The sequence below is a fragment of the Diprion similis genome, chromosome 9 (assembly GCF_021155765.1).
Source record: "Diprion similis isolate iyDipSimi1 chromosome 9, iyDipSimi1.1, whole genome shotgun sequence".
Classification (NCBI taxonomy): Eukaryota; Metazoa; Arthropoda; class Insecta; order Hymenoptera; family Diprionidae; genus Diprion; species Diprion similis.
The window spans coordinates 5,840,590-5,859,996 of NC_060113.1; the positions used below are offsets into that span (position 1 = coordinate 5,840,590).

At 37.0% G+C, this 19,407-nt stretch overlaps 4 protein-coding genes across 5 annotated transcripts; 1 reads left to right on the plus strand and 3 right to left on the minus strand.

The window, feature by feature from the left end:
* Window positions 1–951, plus strand: LOC124410152 (cuticle protein 7-like). Its single transcript, XM_046888316.1, has 2 exons — window positions 1–12; window positions 430–951. The coding sequence occupies exons 1-2, from the start codon at window positions 1–3 to the stop codon at window positions 865–867; spliced, it is 450 nt and encodes a 149-aa protein (XP_046744272.1). The 3' UTR covers window positions 868–951.
* A 2,665-nt stretch (window positions 952–3,616) lies between these two features.
* On the minus strand, window positions 3,617–15,615 carry LOC124410388 (laccase-2-like). The gene is made up of 10 exons (XM_046888710.1): window positions 15,290–15,615; window positions 15,045–15,144; window positions 13,767–13,878; window positions 13,333–13,543; window positions 12,573–12,736; window positions 12,302–12,482; window positions 5,161–5,550; window positions 4,304–4,525; window positions 3,954–4,172; window positions 3,617–3,816 (listed from the first exon to the last, which is right to left on the minus strand). Exons 1-10 carry the CDS (start codon window positions 15,372–15,374, stop codon window positions 3,647–3,649), a joined length of 1,854 nt encoding a protein of 617 aa, XP_046744666.1. The 5' UTR covers window positions 15,375–15,615; the 3' UTR covers window positions 3,617–3,646.
* LOC124410391 lies at window positions 5,772–10,925 on the minus strand. The gene is made up of 2 exons (XM_046888716.1): window positions 10,169–10,925; window positions 5,772–7,564 (listed from the first exon to the last, which is right to left on the minus strand). Exons 1-2 carry the CDS (start codon window positions 10,556–10,558, stop codon window positions 7,139–7,141), a joined length of 816 nt encoding a protein of 271 aa, XP_046744672.1. The 5' UTR covers window positions 10,559–10,925; the 3' UTR covers window positions 5,772–7,138.
* A 1,427-nt stretch (window positions 15,616–17,042) lies between the features above and the next one.
* On the minus strand, window positions 17,043–19,078 carry LOC124410389 (zinc finger protein OZF-like). Of its 2 annotated transcripts, none has more exons than XM_046888711.1 (2): window positions 18,609–19,078; window positions 17,043–18,469 (listed from the first exon to the last, which is right to left on the minus strand). In XM_046888711.1, exons 1-2 carry the CDS (start codon window positions 18,765–18,767, stop codon window positions 17,318–17,320), a joined length of 1,311 nt encoding a protein of 436 aa, XP_046744667.1. In that variant the 5' UTR covers window positions 18,768–19,078; the 3' UTR covers window positions 17,043–17,317. The 2 variants fall into 2 exon arrangements, with proteins under 2 accessions (XP_046744667.1, XP_046744668.1); XM_046888712.1 differs by having other exon boundaries at window positions 18,586–18,751.
* Between the last annotated feature and the right edge of the window lie 329 nt (window positions 19,079–19,407).

Here is a 19,407-nt window from a genome sequence, read left to right on the forward strand (position 1 = left end):
ATGGCTTCCAAGGTGAGTTATAATTTTTCAGCGTAAAAACCGGGGCATATAAATACCTTTAGAGGTGAAAACTTTTCTCAAGGCTGAATTCAGTAATACGATCCTCTCTGGTTTTAAAAGATCTATATAAGTACACGATAACACAGAACAAATCCGCTTGCATTCACGCAATTCATGATACATTCTACCGATAATCATTTGTTTCATGGTTTACGATTGTCGAGAGTGAAGATTAGACGAATCGTGAAAAATGTGACAAATGTCGATCGATAAAATGTACCCTCAGTTGCAGAAATGGCAGCCGATTTCCGCCTGAAATATTTACAAAAAATCTGGACACGTTTTTGCTAAATTAATCGACAGCGAACTCAACTTTACCAGTTGCTGATAAAATAGTCGCTTCCGTATTGAATATTTCAAAATGTCGGAAATACAACCCTCAACGTTTTTGGTTTCCAGACGATCGTCTTCGCCGCCCTCGTGGCCGCTGCCAGCGCCGGAATCATTGCTCCAGCACCAGTGGCCTACCATGCTGCCCCCGCTTACGGTTACGCCGCCCCCATCGCCAAGGCCGTCGACGCCGACTACGACCCCAACCCCCAGTACAGCTACTCCTACGACGTCCACGACACCCTGACCGGAGACACCAAGAGCCAGCAGGAAACCCGCAACGGAGACTCCGTCGAGGGTAGCTACTCCCTGATCGAGGCTGACGGAACCCGTCGTGTCGTCCACTACACAGCTGATCCCCACAACGGATTCAACGCCGTCGTTGAGAAGGAGCCTGCAGGTCACGGACCTGTTGTCGCCAAATACGCACCAGCCCCCGTCAAGTACGCCGCCCCCGCTTACGGCTACCAACACTAGGTTTATTTGAGGGAGTCTAAAATGATAGATATATATTGTTGTGTAAATATAGTTATTTAATAAATCAACTTCATTGTGTGTATTCAAATCTGACAGTTTTGTTAAAGGTTCTGTGATCGAAAGATCAATACAAGTCCCAATGCTTTGAAGAAGCTTGAAGAGAATTACCTGACACAAGGCTATCGCAATGTCTTAATTAGATCCTTATTTGTATTCCCGATGCATCAAATCAAAATTCATCGATTTTCAGGCCTCTTATTTCACAGAGAAATCTCATGAGATGGGTTGAAAATATCTGAAAATCTCAATTTTAAAACTAGTTCAAATTAACCATTCAACGTACATACACTAATGGAGAGTACGGTTTGATGTGGACTGTTCGAAACTTCTTGAAGATCGTAACTTTTCCATTTCTTACAAATATTAGGTATACCATGATCGAATTTAAAGATCAGTTTTAAATCTAACTATGGTACATCGTATTCCACACGCCACCAGTTTTTATTATTAGTATTTTCACAACTGCATAGTTGAACATCAATAGAAGTTTGGTGATGCCTGCTCAACCTGCTATGTTTATGTGGTTGGTATGATTACGTCAACCAATGATAATCCGCACGTGTGGCTGACTTCAAAGTGTCATAATATGGAAGTATCTAATTGTGCTATCATTGATCGACGTAATCATAGTGTGTGTCTATGTTTTGCATTCCGTGATTACATAATTTTTTGGTAATATCTCTAAATGCTATCAACTATAGTATTCATCCATATCTACTACGCAACTCCAGATCACTCCTATCATTGCTCAAGATTCGAGAGAAAATAATATTGAAAAGTATAAGCCTACAAGTCCATTACTAATTACCTTTGTTTTACCGACCATTACGGATGGAATCCTGAAATTTGATCATAAGTAACCTAATTACCGAACGTTACTACATCGCATACAATTGAACAAGTCTGTTCGGCCATTGCATATTTTCCCATGCTGTTTACGTGCAATTATACAAGTCTGGCGTGTTGTCTCTGCGCATAATGTCTTTCAGTCTGGCTCGTGCAATGTTTAACCATCCAGTTGTCTAATGAGCCACAGTCCGGCAGCGAAGATACACGATCACAGTAATGAGACGTTTTATTGTTGAAGGTATACGAGAAAAAGAGCGGCGGACAACGGTAGCCGCAAACATCGGTACCGATGCCAATTTAAGTCGGCCAAACCGATGCCATGCCGGTGCCCTTAGGCACCGCGTTGCCTGGCTCAATCGCCTGCACTTTCTCCGTGGCCAAGGGTTACCTAATATGGCCACGCCCATGAGCTTTGGGCGTATTGTATGGCCCGATGAATTGTATTCAACAACGAGAGCTGAACCAGTTTCGAGCAGTCCATCAACCTTGATCCACTTGCGCTTTCTGGAACCACCGGTCCCGGCTGCAGACTCGTTGTCGAATATCTTGGATCTTGATACCAGCGTGAGCTTCGCGCCACAGCTGCCGCCCCTGTCGTCGATAAAGGGTTGTTTACGCAGAGACTGTAATCGGAAACCCCCATCATATGCAACAGAAATAGTTGAAATATCGAAATTCAGAGAGACAGACAGAATTTTAACAGAGAATCTTAGGGAATACTAAATCACGACGTGGATTTTGAAAACAAAGTTATATCTATAGACCAGATTATTTAAAAAAAGTATTTCCAAAGTCTGTCAGAAACAGTTTTTACTGAAAGATTCAGTTAAGTAATTAATATTAGAAGAGTATTATTATTGTTCAGAAGGGGCTAATAATTATCAGTTTCTTAAATAGTCGTTGATCATTGTTTTACAGTTCAGCATTGTTTTTTAACAAATTATTCATCAAAGGTACAGAATTGTTTTCATTACGTTACCTCGAATTTTCTTGAAATTATACAGTTAGGTTTCTTTATCCAAACAAAATGTGTCCGCATGTATCTCATACATCTTGAGCGGCGTTAGATCATTTCTATTTTATTCTGTATCCAAGATCGATTGTGTCACTAAATGTTAGAAGGAGAATTCGTGTATTTAAATTTGAGCTTTTACACTATTGCTTTCGAGTATCAAGCTTTCCAGAAGTAGTAATGAAACAACTTAAAGAATATTTATCGTAAGGATATCAATGCATGTTTCAGCACACGCCTGTGTGTAAGCAACTTTTGTACTCCCTAACGTTCATGTATCAATAGTTGCCTATGCACAGGCACGAATAAGTCGATACAGACCTTGCAGTGTACTCAAAAGGAAATTCTTGGTTCTATACAATCTAAAGAATTTATTCGTATTTTCTACAGGATTTATTTTCATTTTTCAAACGTACTTTGAGTATTATTAAAGATTGACAATTCAGTCAGGGTAGGAATAAAATGCAGCAGTACGCGCGCACTCATTTAACAAACCATTGTATTTAATGGTTTAAAAATTTTATGCAAGACGGCGTTCTAGTGCAGACTTGATGATCTATATTAGACGCATATAAATGGGCGCAATTTTTTTAATTTTTCGTACAAAAACTTAACTCTTTCAGCATTGACTGAAGAAACGCTTTGACATCTTACCTCAGCTATAATAGCTTCGAGATACTTTAAACTGAGAAACTAAAGTGAGTAAAATACTTTCTTTCAAGTACACTCCAAAATTAAATTCCTGAGTTGTTTTCAAACTCTAACATGGAACATGTATAAATTACAGAACAAAGAATAAATAGAATATATATAAATGTACAATTGAAGTACCTAAATAATAATTGTGCATAAATTTATCTAATTAATCTCAAATATCATATCCGGTTTTTTATTGTTCCCACATGACGGAAAATCTATCGGTACTGTCGGCATATTTTCGCGGGAACCAACCTGCATCAAAAATTGCATTCCAGGACTGGACGTCGTTGGTGATGTTCCAGTGCTTCTTGCTTCCCAGAGCCAGTATCCTAAAAGATGCACGTAAATTAAATTATTCTTTTATAACGAAAATAAACGCTCGATTTAATTTCGCCGTTATACTGACGGCTTAATTTTTTTAAAGTATCGTTGATTCAGCTATGAACTAGTACAAGTGAAAACACACCAAGATTGTCAGTGCGAAAGCGAACAATGGCGTAACCCTTGTTAGGAACTGTGAAAGTATCTTTCTTCGGAGGATTCAACAAGTTGCGGGGCAATCCTTGACTGAGGTCAAGAGCTTTGACCTCTGCCTTTGTCACGGGCTTTTCGAAGCTATCAGTGCCAACGACACTCAGCTGGTAACCGTGTACATGGAAGGTCTGCGATGCATTTCCACCAAATCCTGGAATCAAGAAAGAGACCTGATGAAGTTACATTCGAAAGTTTAGACTGTCAAAAACGTAAAACTCTAGTCACCTGTGACCAACCATTAATCAGCATAACTAGCCTTCATCGATATCGTATATTTCTCACCTTCGTCTATGACGACTAATTCGACCGTCTTGTTAACTGGCACTTCGAAGATTTGTAGACACTCGCAAAACCGAGGTGTGTTTTCGCAAAACTCAGACTTCGCCTCGAATGAACAGAGAATATCATCCGGCGTGTTTTCCGGCTGACTGAGTATCGGTGATGGGGGATATTTGAAAGTCATCCCATTGATTTGAGGAATCCTGGCCTCCGTCGTCGACAGACCTGATTGCGAGCACTAATTAAATTAAAATGCTCCATGTTCGAGGTCACCATACTCGTATGGATCGAGTGACGGCAAAGTCGAGGAGCCATTTACTCCAGGTGATCGTGAATTTAATTTGAAAATTGAATTATTGTAAATCAAAGGACCTTCAATTATTGAAATATAATTGGAATAACGCGGAATTAATCGAGCGATGCCTGAAATCATTCGAAATCATTGTAAATTACATGAAATATTACGTGCTAACATTAAAAAGTTAAAGAATCGTGAAAATCGTTGTGAATCTTGCACCAAAACGCCAAATGAATTCAACATTTTAATATTCTATTGATTTGTATATTATTAAGCATGCGCTTCAAATGATTTCTAGTTTTCCATGTGATTTCCATTAGTTTCTAATGATTTCTAGAGAGCATTCTAGGTAGTTTTCAGCAATTTGTTGTGATTATCTGTTACACCATCCGACCCGGAAGTCACAGAAAATCGCGTTTGGAACACTCGGAAATTACCTGAAATCAGGCGCAATATTATGAATTAATTGAAATCACCGGAAATTAAAGCCAATGAATCGGAATAATTAATCAGATTTTCAAGTAAATGTCTCCTCGACAAAATCTTTCCCTGTAATACGCACTTAAGTACGTGGGATAGTGGCTAAAGCCATAAATGTTGTATTTGAAGTCAGTCATTTCGTCGGTGATGTCACCCAGGGTATTGACGTCGAAAGAAACGTAAACTGTTTCTCCAGGATGATTCTGAATCGAATTGTCAGCGATTCCCTTCGTGTCCAATGAACACAGTATGCCTCTTGACACTCGGTAACACTTGTGGCCTTTTTCCAGCGACACGATGTCATCCTTGGACAAACGAACCCCAGATCCAGTTATTGTTGAGGATTTCGAAGACCCTTCGTAGTCTAAAGACGCCGCGTGGAACAGATCTCGACACTCTCCCATGCCTTGAACTTTGACCAAATATCTGCCTGATGCCTGATTTGTTTCCAATGTCAAATCGAATCTTTCACCTGCAATAAAGATTTCTATTTCACTCGATTGTAATGTTATTTGTTATTGGACATTGTCAAGACTTATGAGTACTGCTGCCAATCGAATTATCTTCGTTTTACCGTAATTAATAAATAAAATAAATCCGATATGTTGTAGAAAAAAAAGCGGAACATGCCGAAAGAAAAAATGTGAGAGTAAGAATTCAGAGGGATCATTTATGTAGTGTCATGCATGTTTTGTGTAAATATTTATTCAAAAACAAGATATTGTGCACAAATTAACCTAACAATAAATTGATAATTTTATGTAGGTTCAAAAAGTCCATATATAAACGGGTACAAAAATGGCCAAATTTTCTTTCGAAGACACGGCACTGTCATAAAAATGTCTGTAAGGTTTTAATTATAATTACGTAGAGGGTAGTTTTGCATTACGTGCGCAAACTACATATCTACATAGGTATTACTATTTATGTTCTACATCAAAGTTGAAGGATTTTTTCTTTTTGTTTACCCTATAATATTTCTTTAAATCGAACTTTTAATATATTTTACGACTATATTATACTTATCAATTACATATCACAACACTAGAAGATCGTTGTGATCACGGCTTTTTAACCAAGTATATAACTTTGATTGAGAAAATGTATATTCTCGCTATATTACACTTTATCATGTAGCTTGTAAAAAAAAATTAACTCTCACGTGACTTTTACAGCATTTTTTGTGACTGATTTACATATTACAATTTCACTAACTTCGTTTTTTTCCACATTACATAAACTATATGCAGTGAAGTAACTCTTTTGCAGAACAGCAGAGTAAGGAATTAATTTCCCATTAACACGATTGAAAATCTTTGTAAAGTAAGATATTTAAATTCAAACTGTCGTATCTATGATAAATTATAGAATCAAGCAGATACCTCAATTTACGCGAATATGATCGAATAATAGATTTTTTTTTATAAACAAACAATGGAAGATGTGTGAAAAAAGTCAGGAGCCTGCCAAATGTGCACCTTCAATGCCCTACATGGTATACTTTATAAGTACGAATATAAACAAACTTACAAATTAGAAATACTGTATAAGGAAAAAATCTGTACACTAACCTTACAATCACTTGATCTCAAAAAATACGCATGTATTGTAATGATGTTTCATTTTTGTAAGTAATACAAGAATCCTTAATCTATAATTTAATGTCAATCAGCCTTTCATCGTATACCTATAACAATGATTTCACGTGAAGAATATAGTAAGTTTTCTTTTAAAAGGCGAGACGAATATCCTATTAGAAGGTCTCTTTGACCCGAAGTATAACGAGACTATCCTAAATTTCACTTCTCCAGCTGTGTAAAATTCAAGCTTATAATAAAATATCTGTTATATCATTAAACAGCGTATTTAAAAGCTGCCGAATCGCATTTGTGAACAGAAGATTCATAATTTATTTTTCGACCATAAGAATTCTCCGCAATTTATGATACGACACGCAAGAGTGTTTGATCAATTTGAATCATTTTTTTATTCTCTTCGTCACAGACAACTCTGAGGCTAAATGAATGGAAAATAAAATTACGATTTGTCTTTCATTCCATTCAAGACCTAGTTTGCGCATAAACACCAATCTCAGCTTCAAAGAGGATCTGATTGATCCTGAGCTTTGCCACGGATCTGGAATACGAGTCCGGTACTTGAGCGAGCTGAGCAGCTATACTCTCGCCAAACTTTATGTAGTCCTCCTTGATTTTCCAATCCTCATCGTTGTGTCCTTCAGCGTTCATTTCCTCATCATTGGGACCTATTGATCTTTCGTCCTTCACTGTCAACCCGAGCCTGTCATTTTCCTCCATTTTGATACTGGACAAAAATGACTCTTCAGCATCCTCGCTGAACGATGCATTTATCACAGATCCTGTCGCTGAACCATTAGTACCGTCATCACAGCCATGAAATGCGATACTTTCAGGATCAATGTCGCTCACTATGTACTCTTCCTCCTCAATCTTGATTGGATCGGTTTTCTAAAAATAAAAAAATCGTCAGCATGATTAATAATATTAAATTCAAGAAGTGATAAATTGCCATTTTTGTCTCTATAAACGGAATTACCAAATATTTTTCAAACGTTTCAAGATACCATCGAAATGCAGTATTATTTATTTAAAATCTCATTGTTTATAACTATATATATATATATATATATATATATATATATATAGCAATCTTCCAAAGAGGCTGCATCATTGTTCAGGATTTTTTTCATTCAAAATGCTGAATCTTCTGAATGCTTCCTTAGAAATCGATATGAGATTAATCGCCAGTTAAACGTATGATTAAACCACGCAAACGTTATTTTGCTACTAAAAGCCTTAGATAATTAACTTTTTGGTTTTCCATAGAGTTTGTAACATCATCATATTGTGTAACGCAATCATAAATTTCAACCTTATTTTTCTATTTCATTTCCATCACAAAAATGCCTAATTGAACATTATTGTTACATTAATAAATTGATTAGCATAAATGCATAAAAAATTCTTCAATAAATAATAGTCAGACATGGTTTATGGCAAATGCCCTCAACAAAGAAATTGGAAGTTTCCTTGAGAAAATGAAAAACGAAAAAACCTAACTGTATTAAAGAGAATTACAAATCCTACAAACCGAATTTCATAAATAGATAAAAAGAAATTCAAAATTTCGGAATAGTTCTGGTGACATAGAATTTGTTTTCAAGCAAACTAAATTCGTTTTGTCCGAAAATCCGCAGCATTTCTAACTGTTCGTGATCTTTCGATTTACGAGAGAAACCTTCGAGTTTCATTTCTGCCAACGAACGTCACGTCCTTTGTTACTCGGGTTACGCTTTACGGCATGTTCTTCGGATGAAGCACCCGCTGCAAACCGAGATCCCTAGCTTGCCCCATACCTGCGTCCATTCCCCATGGTCCCCATCTCGAATGGCACTGGTCACCGCACGTCGTTATCGTATATAACACCTGACTTACGAGACGAGGTTGAAGCTAGTAAGGTCATTGTAACGAAACATTGGGAAAAATATTGCTATTTTTTTATTTTTACAATGCCGTTGAAGGAACTAGGATTTCAAGATTTGAGCCAACGTCTTGTTTTGTCACGGCTTATACATGAGGATGAAGTTAGTAATGTTACCGTAACGATGTAAGTTTGAGAAAATTCGTTACTTCTCATCATTAGAAATGTCCGAGATTTAGTAAATCATTATAAACAAAACATAATTTAATTTTGAAAAGCCAACTCCTTGAGTGTCATTTTTTAAATTATCCTCAATAATGTTGATTTTTAACGTTACTAACTTCAGTCTGATCGGTTTACTGAATTTCAAACAATTCCAAATTCGCGAACTAACGGTTTTTCCTCGGGATAAATCGTTACGATAACGTTGCTAACTTCAACATGATCTTTTGAGTGAACTAGAAAGTGAACACATGCGAGCGAGCTAAACGAATTAAATTTCAAACATTTACGTTTTAGTTGAAGAGAAAATTTTTATTGAACAATTCCATCTGTCATTTTGGTGGGAGCAAAATATCGTTTGATAACTTGGCAGTGTTGAAGATTATTGTAGAATCAAAATAAAACTCCAAGCGTGACATTTAGTGTTCGTGCGATGTTATGCCAGCGTTTGAATTCAGTTGTTTGTCGAGTTTTTTTCATAGAATTTTTTATTTCGATAATGCAATTACGATGTGACTAGCAAACTTTTCAACTAAACTACGATGTTTCCTACGTTTAAAGGATTCTTTTGTTCCAGAATTAGAATTAAAATACATATGTATATATGTAGTTGGACTTATTGGAACATAAACACTTTTGATGAGATTGAAGTTAGTAACATTAACACAACGAAACATTGAAGGGAGAAATTACTGTTGTTAGTAAATATTGACTTTGAAGTAGTTAAGTTTTCAAAATATGAATACATTTTTCCTTATAACAATTTACTGATTTCAGACATTCCCGCAACTGTGAAATAACGATTTTCCGAAACGTTAATCATTACAATAACGTTACTAACTTCTGCCTCGTCATTTTTCTTTCTACAAGAATTATCATGCTTTGACTTTACTAACGGAATTACGAGCATCGCAGCAAAGCAGCAGTTCGTGTTACAGTCATCCTACCTAGTATAGTATACTATACTACATATTTCACCTGCTCGGCTCGGAAACGGAATTGCAGAGTAAAGTGGTATGAGTGCCTGCTGCAGCCATACGTACAGAGCGACAACCGGTTTTTGCATGGACTGGGCACATCCTGCACTCGATGGTATCAGATAACAATTTGAAAACGGAATTCTCACCGATGGCCAATAAAGACAGAGCCATTATTATTTGTATGAATCCTGAAGTGAAAAGTTGGTGGAAACGGAGCGCAAATTGTGTCAAAATTCACCAAAATCTCCAAGAGTCGTAAGTGTTTCATCAAGTTTAAGTATACACGCGGCTATATTGTGACCGAAATTCGCGGGAGTTTTAGAATTTGAAAAACCGATCAAATCGTTCCTTCCAATTCGAGATTTGAATTAACTACCCTTCGAAAATCGTGAGTAAAAAAATAAATCAAATCATAACTTCGACACGTACCTTCTTCCTTTTGCTGTACCGACGTGTTCCAAACCGAAGAAACTGCATAGCTTTAAAAGCAAACCACTTTGAAACATAGATATCATCCGGTCCAGTAGCGACATCCCTGCTGTTTTGTATCTTGTGAACTTCTCGTGAGTACTGACACTTGAGATTAGTAATCTTCTTCTCGATTTCAAGGGTGTTGCAGTTGAGCATGTCGGCGAGTTCCTGGATCGCCCTGCGCCGCTTTGTCCTGTCCCTGTATCCCCTGGCGCCCCAATCCCAGAGCATTCGTCTCTCCTGGTAGGCGTGTAGGAGCTCCAGGGTTTTGTCTCTGGTCCATTCCATGCCGGATACGATGTCCTTGTCAACGCCGAAATACTCCCTGCAGACGTCAAAACCGTGCATGCGCTGCGCTCGGCGCTACCGGCGTTCGTTTCGTTCCTGCAGTGGTGTAGACTGTATGATTATCCCCCTCCACCACCTCCTGCTGCTTCAACTCTCCTACGGGATCTCGACGCTCTCCACAGCTCGCTTCGCTTGCGTCATTCTCCAAAATACTGGCATTAATTGTGATCAGATTCAGATCCCGAATGGCGGATTGACGTTTAATGATTTTTCGAACAAACACCTTAACTTTTCTTACTTTTTGCCGCTGTAATACGCCGTTGCGACTCAGCCTCACCGGCACTCGCAAACTCTCCTCTTACACACTCCATAGAGCTCATTTACGCACGGAAGCGAGATGCGCGCGCACCTTTACGCAGCTCCCATGGCTACAAGTTGTCCGGCTCTCGCACACTGTTGAAAATATTCAACGTCTGTGTGATTCGTCTCAGACGCGAATCCGCAGGTAGTATCGCGTCTGTGCGAAAAAATCGAAGAATCAAATTACTTACCGTACCAACAACGATTTTTTTAACGCCACTTTATGAGCTCTATTAACAAAGATGAGTCTTGTTATCCGCAATTTTTTGTAATACCTGACCACTTTTCTATGATTTTTATTTGTATAACTATCAAAGTATAATTGCATGTAACTATAGCTATAAATATTGAGTATTTATAGTATTGTAAATTAATCTGGACGAAATTTCAGGTATTACTTCGACTAACGAAAAGTAACCGATCAATTTTTATTTATGTCTTCAAAAATTTATCGACAAACTTTCTAGAAACTTCGCAAAGATGCTTATGAACGGTTTGCTTGGTTGGTTTTGCCTCAAGTTTAAATGATTTCTCTCAGTTATAAGTTCCGATAAATAACCGACGGTTCCCAACAGACAATGATTGCTATAAAAGTTTCAAATCTGAGCTGTAGATTCGTGTGTTCTGTAATAAAATTATTGCTCGATATTTCTCTCTCACATTTTGGACTCCAGAAAGTTAAATGCCAAACGATATAAGTGCCAAATATAAACCCGGCCTTAATATCTCAAATTGAAACTTTCGCGAAAGTTAATTATCATTGAGTTCAATAAATTGCTGCCTCAGTTAGCACACTGTTGGCTACTAATTGACTTAATATCGACAGGAATTCTTAGTCAACTATTTCAAATCAACTGAGAATAGGCATATTATGAGCCTATTGTTGACTGTAGACTGACTCAGAGAGCGCGAATGCTCTCTGAAATGTCATGATAAAGGCAACACCCGACGTCAAATATTATTAGGTTTTCAATTGACTGTAAGCAGTCAAGACAAAAAGGCAATAATTTACAAGTAGGTTAATAACCTGGACGAATAGTCAGTTGGCGTCCAGTGTGAGATCGCGATTATTCAGTCTAACTACCACCAGACGTTGACAGTCATTCGGCACATGAATTCGCCCACATAAACAATTATTTGTCTGAAAAACGTCAAGAACTTTTGACTTGACCTTCCAGTGCCAATAAGGCAACAATGGATTGACTAATCGCATTGCCTTATAGTTTGCATTGACGTTCTCAAGCAATAAGATCAGTTACGGATAAAAAATCATCGCCGATAAAACAGTATATAATCAAAACATTCGCAGTAGAGATTTGAAACGTGAGCATCATAAAAACATAGACGAACTCCGTTTAAAAGCGAGAAACCAAAACTGCTCGCACCATTGACATCCATATTCCATATATATTGATTAATGGTTTAGAATCACGATATACTTACCCGGGAAGAGCACCACATGAGAAGCAAGGGTCCGGCTATCAACTTTTCCACCGTCGACGGCAACGACCAGAAGTTTATGATCCGCAATTGACAATACGACCGGACATGCGATAGCATTTGCATTGATCAAACGCATAAGATAGCGCCGATTCCGATCAACAGATATCCGGTAGCCATCACTCTGCAGTTATGCAATTGTTTCAGATGAAAATTTGAATTATATATTACAAGAAGTTGATTCAAATCTGATAAAACACGAATATACCCTCACCTGACCGTTCACCAACAGATCCATTGGAGCTGAAACTTCAGGCCACAGCTGGGTCAACGGTGCCTCGAGCCTCGTCGATATTAGCAATGTCTTTTCTGCGTTTGGGTCACTTCCTGGTTCACGAACTATAAGTGCCCCGTAAATTCCATCACCCTGTTGCGGTGCTGTTGATATATAGTGAAGTAATTGATTTAAAATTGGGTAACAGAAACAGAATTACGCTGCATGAAAATAATCGGAAACTGCAGAGCTGCAGCTTTTAAATAAACATTATAGATTTAATTTTTAGGAAAAATTGTTGTTTCGTATCTTTCAAGTTCAACCTCGTGTTTAATTACTCGCAAACTTGAAGTGTACATAGACGTTCGGGGTTAAGAATCAAGTTCCGTTGTCAATACTCTCAATGAACTGCTTATGACCAGAGCCTTCAGTTTGATGTCGACTTATTTCGTTCGATGATTTTGTTAAACGATTGTAAATCTCAGACTCCAATTCGCTTCCGCAATCCCCATATTTCAAACAACTGGTCGGATGGAAATCACCTGGTGCTTTTGTATACCTTATACGTATACAGGAATTGATCAATAATCCAGTCTGCAATGCCTGGCTCGGTGCATCGCAGGGAAATGAACTTTTCCCAACGAATGTACCCCCCTTCAGTCTTCGACTACCATGGTTTCTCATATCGCAACGTAAATCAGACACGGCTCGTTGTGACCTGGCTGAATTTAACATCCATTAGTCTTCTCAAAGAACTCACCTGATTGAGCATAGTAAAGGTAACTTCCTGCTCTATCCGGCTTCATCTCGTACCGAAAACTCGAAAACGGCAGTACTGGACACTGCGTCACCATCGAAACACCGTCCATGTGAGCTGAACCCTTCTGGGCAATTCCATGCCAGTGCAAAGACATTTCCGTAGTGCCCAACTCGTTCTTCAGGATCACCTCCAACGTGTCTCCCAGGCAAATCTACGGACGTTAATACGGTTCAGCCGTAATTATTCGTTAACTCTCATGGATTGCAGGTGTGATTTGTTGCTTGGAATGAGCAACACATTTAGCTATGATACACAAATCGTCGATGATCATATAATATTTCAATTGAATTCGAAGAGAATTTTTACTTTACTCTGAACAGAAGAAATCTCATAAACGATCGGTCATAGCTCGATGGTTTTTCGTCAATAATTACCTCGATTTGAGGACCTGGAGACATCCCATTGATCCCCAGCACTCCGTTACCGAAAAACCCTTCCGGGCAATCAGGTCGGATGGTTTTATTCCCGTGGGATGCATAACAGACGCTGAAATTAATCAAGACGTATATAGATAACAAGAACCTGACTTTAGGATGAAGTTAGCTACTTTTCAATACCAAATGTTTCTTATCGAAGGTTTACAATATTAATTGTATTTTTATACCCCCATGGTCATTTGAATTTGTTTGTTGAGAAATTCGACTCTGCTTTAGATCTCTATATAGTACTAAACGATATTCAGCTCTCCAAATTATGGACAGTTTTGATCATTCGGCGGTATAATATTGCGTGATTCCGATACATTAGAACTTTGTAATATAAATAATTTAAAAACTATAAAGTGAATTGTAATGCATATGAATAGTGATTCTTGTTGACCCAATAACGTGTACATACTACTACTTCTGGTACTTTAATGCAAGAAAATTTTAAAACGAACAATTGTAACTGTTAGCGTAGAAACTTGTTAAATACAGAGTTAAAATCTGAAATACTCAAGTATTTTCCGTGCTTGCAATCCGTGACTGCCGCAAATGGCTACATACATGCAACCGTGCCGGAGTACAATCGACGTAGACTAGAAAACAACCTAAATACGCCTTTTAACGGTCTAATAGAAATTCATTCGATTGATATATATGCGACAGTGATATTATTCATTTTTAATCAATTTCCTTTTCTTACTGATTCTTTATTGTCAAGCGAGATTGTATAAGATATGGAAAACGACAAATTACCTGACTAAATGTATGAAATTTCTAACGAAGTTCTATTTCGTAAGCCAAAATCCAATACGAATTCACAAGATTTTTAGAAATTATGAAAAAAAAATTTAATATCGACCCTTTGTTATACTTCTGAACCTCCGAGTACATGCTATACAATAAAATAAATTTCAAAGTACTACAGAACCAATTATCATCGATATAGTTAACTTTTATCAATTATGAAGGATCAGCAAAATTTAGTTTGATTCATACAGTCTAGTGACTGTCTGGGGCACCTATTTACAATATTCGTATAATTTATTTGATAAAATTCAGAAAACTCGCACTCTTAAACACATTGAATCGCTCACACATATTTCTTAAAATGTGTCATATTGACCATCCAAGAATTTGGATTTCCATTTGAAAAATCCTCCTCTGAAGAACGACTTATTAATCTTCATATCTTCCTTGCAATTTAATCTTACACACTTTATTCCTCACCTGTTCAATTTCGGCAGTTCACTGACAGAAAATTGATAGCGGCACTTCTTGGGCTCTGAAGCAGGATCACATGGCCCGGAGCAATAACGGTACTGATCTGCTCACAATCAGAGAATTGAATCTTATAAAAGTAAGCTAATTTGAAATTAAGCCAATATAGCAATATATTGCTGCATATAAAAATATGAATAATTATATAATTTAGTATAAAATATTTATCTTGAACACAATCGTGCGATTCGAACCTAATGATCTTCCGGTCTTCTTTACAATTTGTGCCGCTGAAATCGCGAGCAAAGCAATTATAATTCCTCTCGACAACGGCGCCATAACTGAAGCCGCTTCTCCGACTTATGAGCAACAGAAAACCAGGACAGGAGTACGAAGAGGAAAATAGCGGGATACCCGTTTCGGAATACTCTTTAACGGGAGTGGAGTGGGATTGCCGCTGGACACCGAAGATCCAGTGTCAGGTCATCGCGAAAGCATTAGACTCGACGCAAACTTCACGAGCCTCGGTGAAAGTTATGACGGACTTCAGACGGATCGAAATCACACGCAAGAAGTCACATTGTTATTTTCTAAACTGCAGCAGAGACTCTTTATACTTCTAACTTCTTTATACTTCGTAAATTTGAAAAACACAAGCTAAGATAATACCATCATAATGAAGTTGGTACCGTCATCGCAGTAATTCATGATATGAGGAAAGACCGTTACTTCGAGATTTTTGAATTGTCTGAAATTCAGTAAACCGTAATAAAACAAAACACACTCGTATTTCGATATCTTAGTTCCTTAGAAATCATTGTAAAATTAAGAAAATAGTGATTTTCATTCCGGAATGCGTCGTTACGGCATCGTTGCTAACTTCAGCCCTGTAAGATATCGACGGCTTGAAAATTATTGAACTCTGGTGTTTTTGATCTGATTTTTTTCACCATAAATATCCCCATAGATTGCATGAAAAAAATCGACAATTAGTTATCTGAAAAGTGAATAAAAATAGATTTGTGTAAATATGATGCAACAAATATGTTCGTCGACAATTACATTTGCGCGTTATAACTATACTTAACTTATATATGTATAACATAGAATTTTATGAATATTTTTCAAACACTTTGTGAAGATCTGGTCAATAAGCAAAATTTACAATGAATATATCAATATCCATTCTATTGTCTCGCATAAAAATAATTTATTATCAAAATATGTGTATCTTGACATAGTAACCCTTGAAATACCTATGCATAAGAAATTAAATAGACATTTATATAATATCTCTGTTTGTATTGCCACTAATCCATATGGTAAATTCTAATATAAAAGCTGCTGTAACAACTAACTAGTTTTACTTCAAGTACAGGATTTTCAAGTGGAACAAGCAAGTTTCTGAAACGACAGTTTACATGTGTAGATCTGTTACGTGATAATAACGAAATATATATGTTTACCCTGATGGAAATGATTCTATGGTTTTCTAGAAATTTTCAGAGAAAGCGGAACATTTTGTACAATTTTGAACAAAAAATTTTTTTCGTACAAAATTTAAATACGTCTACTTTCGAATAAAAACTTGTAGATTTTCATGAGTATTTTTTCAGAAAGAAATCTACAAGCCACAACAATTTTTAAAGAAAATTAACAATTACTTATGAAAAACTATACATATTTAAGATTTTGTATGAAACAATACGAAATGGCCTTCTGTCAAAATTCTTACATTTGTAGTAGTAGAAAATTTCACCAGTGTAACTATGATTGTTCAGATTAGTATATTGGATCGTCCACAGTTATTCTTTTGCATATCAACCTGTTGGTCTAAACAGTCAGGGTCATTTGTTTTCACCACGAATTCATTCTCAGAAGCTTGTCAAGTCTAATTGAATTTCTAACAATAATCCTCTGTCGGTTGGTGAATACAGACCCAATTTGTCCAGATCCTACAGCAAACTTTGTGCAGTAAACATTTATTTAGTCACAGGCAACGTCACAATGCACAGGAAGGCATAAGCTTTGCTCCCGAAAATGTTTTTGTCACAATATTCGCAAAAAAATGCATTGTCAAATAGTGAAAGAATCGGATCCAAAGAAAGTGACACCGAAATTCTGTCACGTTATCAAAAATATTCAGTATACAGTACTGTATTTAGACATAACGTTAGAAAAATATTACTTTCGGTTCGATAATCTATATATATATATATATACGATGAAAGTTTCAACATGCAATAAAAAATTAAATTTGTATATTTTCAAAAATTTGTCTTTTACGATACTTTAATGTCGCATGAATTTCTACAGAGATTACAATTGTGCAATCTACTTTGCGGATGGATAGCCATATGGACATACAAGCTGTCTTTGCGCGAGAATGACTTATGACAAACATTGCATTCGTGTAACTTTTTACCCATATGACTCGCAATGTGAGACTTCAAACGATCTTTCCTCAAAAATGATTTGTGGCAAATATTGCACTTGTGTAGTTTCCTTCCATTGTGAACAGCGATATGAGTAGTGAGGCGAGATTTTAGCATAAAATATTTGTGGCATATATCGCAGCCATACATAGGTTTCTCCGTATGACTTGCAATGTGAAGGTTTAACGCGTCCTTTCTGGAGTAAGATTTCTGGCAAATATTACACTCATGTGGCTTTTTACCGGTGTGAAAAGCTATGTGAGATACAAGTCTGTCCTTTCTAGAAAAATTTTTCTTACAAATACTACACTCGTGAATTTTCCTCTTCGGATGCATGCTCATGTGAGAGGTCATAAAGTTTTCAGGTACGAATGATTTCTGCGAGAAAAACTTGCAGTCGTGCCCCTGGTTCCTGCTGTGAATGATTGCGTGGGCTAATAAACGCTGCTTTCGAGAGAATGACTTCTGACAGATCTCGCATATGTGGCGAGGCTTCCCGTGATGGTTCGCTATATGTATATTCAACGTATCCTTCCTGGTAAACGACTTCTGACACACGTCGCACCTGTATCCTTGTTTCACAGCATGACCGTCGACGTGACGTTCCAGCGCACTTTTCCGAGTGAATCTCTTCTCACAAATTTTACATTTATACATATTGTCATCCCCAATGGTAGCGGAACATTTATCTATACTGTTTTCTGTTTTAGACAACTCCTCTTCTGTGAGAATTACCGACCCTTGCCCAAAGTTACACGATTTGCATGAAATGTTGGAACAGATACAATGTTTTCCGTGATGATACTCGGGGCTTATCGTGCAGCTTACTGCTTCGTTAACTGTCATCGACTCTTGACAGTACTGAAGATGTGATTTTTCCTGTGACGTTTCTATCGGATCGCATAAGACCGCTTCGGTCGCTCTAATGCGACGATCAGTATGCGAATTGTCCATCAAAGTCTCCAGTCTAATAGCATCATTTTTTGGCCCTGAATCAACCTGTAGAATTAAAACAATTCGTGAGAGTTTGAATGGGTTAAGAAATATAACGAATTTGAATTCCTTGTGACAAATAGACAGAAAGTAAAAGTGAAGAGTGTTAGTTGAAGAATTACCTTAAATATTGAGCTATACTTGCCATCGTATTGGGAACAATCGATAATTGTTTGTCATCGTTATTCGATGACGTGCTATTAGAACTAAAAACATCCTCGACTTTGACGAAGTTTTGTAACCATGAATTGTAATCAAAGTTTTCACCGCGGTTAAGCATCGAATTTGAGTAAACATTAGTCATGGCACAGGTGTATTCGTAATATTTGAAACAGCAAATATTTTCAACAACCTTGATATTCTTCGTTGTTTATTGACAACTCGAATAAAAATAACAATAACCAAATAATATTTTATTGTAATTAACTATCATCAACAATCATTGTCGCACACAAACACGTCAGATTACATAAAAGTCAACAGCGACTGGCGATACGCTTTGTAACGATAAGGAAGCTTTACAATTTACATTTTCCATTATCGCTGCCTAACACCGATCGCCGCCGTCAATCATTTTAAGTCTATTTTTATTCATTAATTTGTTTCTTTCATAATTTTTTTCAGGAAGTAAGAAGAAATTCATAAGCCATGAACAAAGATTGTCTTGTATTAAACAAGAAACTTTATCCTGATTTTGCTTTGCGCCTGGTGAATGAACTCTGAACTTGAAAATAACATGCTACCATATTGCATTTCGCTAAAAGTTTACGAACAGGTTTACAATTTTTGTGTGGTTCTTTATTATTCTATTTTTTTGAATTCTTTTTTAAATAATTGATGATAAAAATGTGGTTGTAATAGGCATCTGCTGAATATGAACTATTTTGGTTTAGCGAGATCGGTAAGATAGGGAAGTTCTTATCGACAGTGCAGAAAATGTCGGA